This window comes from Mus pahari, chromosome 1 (genome assembly GCF_900095145.1).
Source record: "Mus pahari chromosome 1, PAHARI_EIJ_v1.1, whole genome shotgun sequence".
NCBI lineage: Eukaryota > Metazoa > Chordata > Mammalia > Rodentia > Muridae > Mus > Mus pahari.
This window is the reverse complement of record NC_034590.1, coordinates 14303445-14309407: the sequence shown is the minus strand read 5'-3', so window position 1 is coordinate 14309407 and position 5963 is coordinate 14303445. Positions and strand designations below refer to the sequence as shown.

At 37.7% G+C, this 5963-nt stretch overlaps 1 protein-coding gene across 1 annotated transcript in view; it reads right to left on the bottom strand.

Moving 5' to 3' along the window:
* Positions 1-2208: 2208 nt before the first annotated feature.
* The window catches only part of LOC110333787 (oocyte zinc finger protein XlCOF6-like), a 70474-nt gene continuing 66719 nt past the window's right edge, over positions 2209-5963 (bottom strand). Inside the window, exons 5-6 of the mRNA XM_029546596.1 lie at positions 4905-5014; positions 2209-4484 (exon numbers count right to left, since the gene is read on the bottom strand). Of these exons, the coding sequence (XP_029402456.1) occupies positions 2286-4484; positions 4905-5014 (2309 nt within the window). The 3' untranslated portion in view covers positions 2209-2285. The remainder of the gene's footprint in view (positions 4485-4904; positions 5015-5963) is intronic.

The following is a 5963-nucleotide window of genomic DNA, read 5'->3' as shown; positions in this document are numbered from 1 at the left end:
CCTTATTTATTGTGCAATGCTGGTCATTGATGTGGCTAACAGGCACCAAAGACTTGGTTGCTTGTCTCTTTGGAAACTATTTGGTACCATAATAGCTAGTCGCAGGGTGGGAACATTCAGCACAGTTCCAGCTCAGGAATCTCTGGGCCCTGTTTTTTGAAGTCCATGACCTATGCCTTTATCAATGGGTACATCCTTTCCACTTCTCTGGCCAGATAAGTAATGCAGCAATGGGCTGCAGGTTTTGGAAGTCTCTTAGATAGCCCTGGTAAACAATTCAAAAGAACTTCTCAGTACTGTCATTGGGATTTTAATTAAGTGGTCTTCAGTTCTTGGAGAGAGGGTTCTCAGCTCAAGTAAGATACATAACTATATATGTAGCTTTATAAACAGAATATATGAAGTTTGGTTTCAAGGTAAATAGTTAAGTTAGTACTATGACTGTTTGCAGTTGTTTTAGACATCCTTACACGGTACCCTCCATCCAACCATCTTCGCCTCCCCTCCCCATCCCTTAGGAAGCCTCCTTCTGTTTCCCCTATCACATCACTTATGCCCCATGACTGTTTCAGGCACCTTTTTATTAAGTTATCATCCTTCCTCTTCCTTCTGTATTTGCTTCCCTTAGGAAGCCTCTTTCCTATTTCTATAACCAGATCCTTTGTGCTCTGGTATTCACCTTTACGCAGTTACCTCACTGCACATCCCTAAAAAGTTCCCAATTACCCATTGTGACATGTTTTTGCTAAAAATATCACTCACGGAATGGCTAACATTAATGATACCTTTCCAGTATAAAATAGAAATTCATTACCCCAAGGTAGCAGTAAACAAACACAAGCTCTCATTTATTTATTAGTAATTGAGACAGAAAGTTAATTTAATATTATACATAATCTATAACATATACTTAAAGCTCAAATCCTATAATACAATAATCTTTACATCGAAGCTACAAATATAAATATCCTGTACCACTGAAGTACATAAATGTGCCACAATTTTGATTGTAGATGGTTATGAGAAATATCACTGTTATAAGTCTTTATGTTTTAAATTATTACAAGTTTAGTCAAATGTAACATGAATTCTATACCATTATTAGTAGTTGATTTCAGAATAATTCTGTATGAAACATTAGTATATATGTAACCTATTTTCAAAGAAATTGCTTAGTGGATATCTTATTTATTTAGGGTTTCTATTGCTATGAGAGACATCATAAAGATAGTAACTCCTATAAAGAAAAATATTTAAGGGGCACACTTACAGTTTTAGAGGTTTTGTCAATTATCTCCATTTGGGAAGCATGGTGGCACACAGGCAGACATGGTGTTGAAGAGGTAGCTGAGAATTCTACATATGGATTGAGAGGAGGCAGGAAAAATGACAGTGGGTGGGCCTTGCTTGAGCATCTGAAACCTTAAAGTCTACCCTCAGTGACTTCTTCCAGTAAAACCACACATACTCCAGCAAGGCCACACCCTCTAATAATGTCACTTCCTATATATCTGTGCAGGCCGTCTTCAGTCAAACCACCAGAGTGAATATACAGTGTAATTCTAGGTAAAATGTTTTCAAATTCATACCAGTGTAGAGCTTCCTAGTATGACTCTCTGACATTGAGGAAGGGTTAAATATTGGTTAAAGGCGGTCTATCTATACTTCATATTTTAAAGAACATTTTTCTTGGGTGAACAAGGATGTCAGTAATTACCCTTGCTTTTGTCTCATATGTAAATTTTATAATGTGTTCTAAATTTACAGCCTTTAGTAATGCATTCAAAACATTCTTTACGCCGGGCAGTGGTAGCACACGCCTTTAATCCCAGCACCTGGGAGGCAGAGGCAAGCAGATTTCTGAGTTCGAGGCCAGCCTGGTCTACAGAGTGAGTTCTCGGACAGCCAGGGGTATACAGAGAAACCCTGTCTCAAAAATACCAAAAATACCAAAAAAAAAAAAAAAAAAAAAAAAAAAAAAAAATTCTTTACATTTGTAAAGTTTGTTTCCAGTATGGATTCCAGGATGACTTTTAAGATTTGCAAATCAGGTAATAGATTTTGAACATTCTTTTTTTTTTTTTTTAAGATTTATTTAATATATGTAAGTACACTGTAGCTATCTTCAGACACTTCAGAAGAAGGGGTTACAGATGGTTGTGAGCCACCATGTATGTGGTTGCTTGCTGGGATTTGAACTCAGGACCTTCGGAAGAGCAGTCCTTGTTCTTAACCACTGAGCCACCTCTCCAGCCTGAACATTCTTTACATCTGTAAAGGTTCTCTTATGAATGGATTCTGTGATGTTTTTGAAGAGTTGAGCCCTCAGCAAAAGACTTGCCACATTCTTTGCATTTGTAAGGTTTCTCTCCTGTATGGATTCTGCAGTGTCTTTGAAGATGGGAGTGCTGGGTAAAGGACTTGCCACAATCTGTGCATTTGTAAGGTTTCTCACCAGTATGGATTCTGTGATGAATTTTAAGAGCTGAGGCCATGGTAAAAGATTTGCCACATTCTTTACATTTGTAAGGTTTCTCTCCAGTGTGGATTCTGTGGTGGGCTTTAAGAGTTGAGCCCTCAGTAAAAGATTTGCCACATTCTTTACATTTGTAAGGTTTCTCTCCAGTATGGATTCTGTTGTGGGTTTTAAGAGTTGAACCCTCTGCAAAAGACTTGCCACATTCCTTACACTTGCAAGGTTTGTTTCTACTGTGTATTCTGTGGTGGGCTTGAAGATGTGAGCCCTGGGAAAAGGACTTGCCGCAATCTTTACATTTATAAGATTTCTCTCCTGTGTGGGTTTTGTGATGCCTTTGAAGAGAATAGCTATTAGAAAAGGACTTGCCACAATCTGTACATATGTAAGGTTTCTCTCCAGTATGGATTCTGTAGTGGGTTTGAAGATGGGAGTACTGGGTAAAGGACTTGCCACAATCTGTACATTTATAAGATTTCTCTCCAGTATGGGTTCTGTGATGTGTTCGAAGACAGGAGCTGCTGGTAAAAGACTTACCACAAGCTGTACATTTGTAAGGTCTATCTCCAGTATGAACTCTGCTATGAGCTTGAAGATTTGATCGTTTGGCAAAGGACTTTCCACATTCTTTACATTTGTAAGGTTTCTCTCCAGTATGGATTCTGTGGTGGGATTTAAGAGTTGAGCCCTCAGCAAAAGACTTGCCACAATCTGTACATTTATAAGATTTCTCTCCAGTATGGATTTTGTGATGTGTTCGAAGACAGGAGCTGCTGGTAAAGGACTTGCCACAAGCTGTACATTTGTAAGGTCTATCTCCGGTATGAATTCTGCTATGAGCTTGAAGATTTGATCGTTTGGCAAAGGACTTTCCACATTCTTCACATTTGTAGGGTTTTTCTCCAGTATGTATTCTGTGGTGGGATTTAAGAGTTGAGCCCTCTGCAAAAGACTTGCCACAAGCTGTACATTTGTAAGGTTTCTCTCCAGTATGAAGCCTTAGATGAACTTGAAGAGAATAGCCATGAGTAAAGGACTTGCCACACTCTTTACACCTGTATGGTTTCTCACCAGTGTGGATTCTCTGATGAGCTTGCAGATATGAACCTGTGGTAAAAGACCTTTTACATATTTTACATTTAAAAGGTTTCTCCACAGTATTGATTGTATAATTCTCTCTGTGGCCTGAGAACAGAGAAAAGGACTTTGCACATTCTGTAAATTTGCATGATGTTCCTCCAGTTTGAAGCATTTTAAGTCTACTGAGGCCTGAGGAACTCCTGGAGCATTTCCCAAATTTCCTGTATTTTTGTTGAATAAAGGATCTCGGATGCCCAACAAGTTTCGAAGGAGAGGTAATCTCCAGTCTATATACTTTATATTTTTGAGTTTTCTCTCTAGAGTGGCTAGAATCATTTTGAGTCATACTTAAATAGAAATTGAAGGATTTATCACTTCCCATGAACAGGCATGGTTTTCTTTGAATATCATTTACTTTATCCCTATCAATGCTTGATGATTCAATAGAGACTTTGCTGTACTTATCATATCTCTGTCTGTTAAATTCTCCTCTAGCCTCAATTTCAGTACATTGACTACAATTTGAGGACTCATTTGCAATTTTATCCTGCTGACTGATTGTGGACAGCTTCTCTTGGCTATAGTCCTGCTGGAACAAAGGTGATTGTGTACACTGACCAGAGACATCCCTACATCTATCATTATTATAATAATTCTCCAGAAAACAATTACTTATCTGTCCTTCACTAAAAGTTACATCATGTTTATAGGTATTCCAGGAGTCGTTACCTTGGTAAGCAATCTCTGTAAACTGACTGTTGTGGTTATTATGCAGTGCAAAGTCTGTAGTAAGGCCTTTATTATCTTCATAATATCCATGGCGATATTCAGAAATACCCATCCGATAATGTCTTTCACGTCCTACTAGATTCCCACATACAGTCTTATGTTGATCTACATTGCAGCCCCTGTCATAAGGTAGATTTACCTGTTGAGGAAGTTGTAAAGAATTTTCAGTCAAATACTTCTCACTCTGATATCACTATATGTGTTGTCCTGTAATATTAATCCCCTTTTCGTCACAGAATATTGAAATACTGCTTAATCCCATACTACATAAAACATATCTCAAAGACTCATGTGTACCCCCCCCCATGTTACTTCTCAGTGTATTCACACTTTGGTGAAGACTAAAGTTGTCTTTCAAAGGCTGATGTGAATGTTTTCCTAAAAGAGCCTCCCACTGTGAATGTGGAAGTGGCCCAGAGTGAGCTGTGNGAGGAGAAGCCTGCGTTTCTTTATCTCCCCTGTCAGGAATGTCAGCAGTGGGGGTTGCATAGAGATCAGATCCATCATCCCAGAATTCATGCTCTTCACTGTCACCTCTACATTCCCAGAACTCCCTTACCTGTGACTTTCCGAGCCTGCTACTTCCAAATTGTCCTGGTCCTTCTCTCTGGACAGATTCTTGTTTGCTCTCTATTTTGAACANTTCCTTGTTATGACAGCAAGACAGGGCTGGAAGAAAAGAAAGAAAATCATTATTTCACTTTGTGGAGTTCCATGAAAATAATATAGAAACATGATGCAAAGAGGTACACCNCTACAGGGACTGTGCCAAGATGATCTCACCCAACCTTCAGCTCTTCTGCTGTCAGGAAACAAGTGTGCTGAACATGATGGATGCAAGAGGATATCACATGGAGACATAGCATATAATTTGTAATAAANGGAAGGGCTGGCCTGAATTCTGTAGTGTAACAGGCAATTCATACAGAATTCCATCATGGTGAAAACTGAAACTATTATTTGGTAAAAAACAAAACAAAACAAAACAAAACAAAACAAACAAAAAAAAACGGTCTCTATACTTTGAAAGTAGGACATAAAATAACTTTCTAAACACACAAGAAAAATAAAAAAATGAATAACTACAATATATAGTTATTCTAGAATAGATTCTTAGTTTTAGATTAAGNAATATATTTCACAACATGTCAGATTATCCAATATAATTGAAAANACTGAATAACTAGGAAAACAAAGAGAACATGTGAATCAAATGAGAGCTACCAGGCCACAGAACTCAGTGGACACCACGACACAAGTTTTAAAATTTCCAAATAATCATAGTTTTTAGGACAGTTCACTTTTCAGATACCTAGAAATATTTTTAAAACAAGAAAAACCCTTTGGTGTACAAATCAAAATTTTCAACCACACTGCAATGTAGAACTACATTGAAACATAACATATAAGAAAGCAGAGTTTATATGTGTAAATATACATATTATTTTTAATGTAATTTTAACTAAAAGAAAACTCTATCTCTTTTGCCTTCCTTTCCTGCCTAGAGCTCTTCCAGACACTCTCTATGCAACTCTACCAAGTGCTATCCTCAAGATAACCTCCTTTTCTTATTATCAGGGTTTTTACATACACACACACACACACACACACACACACA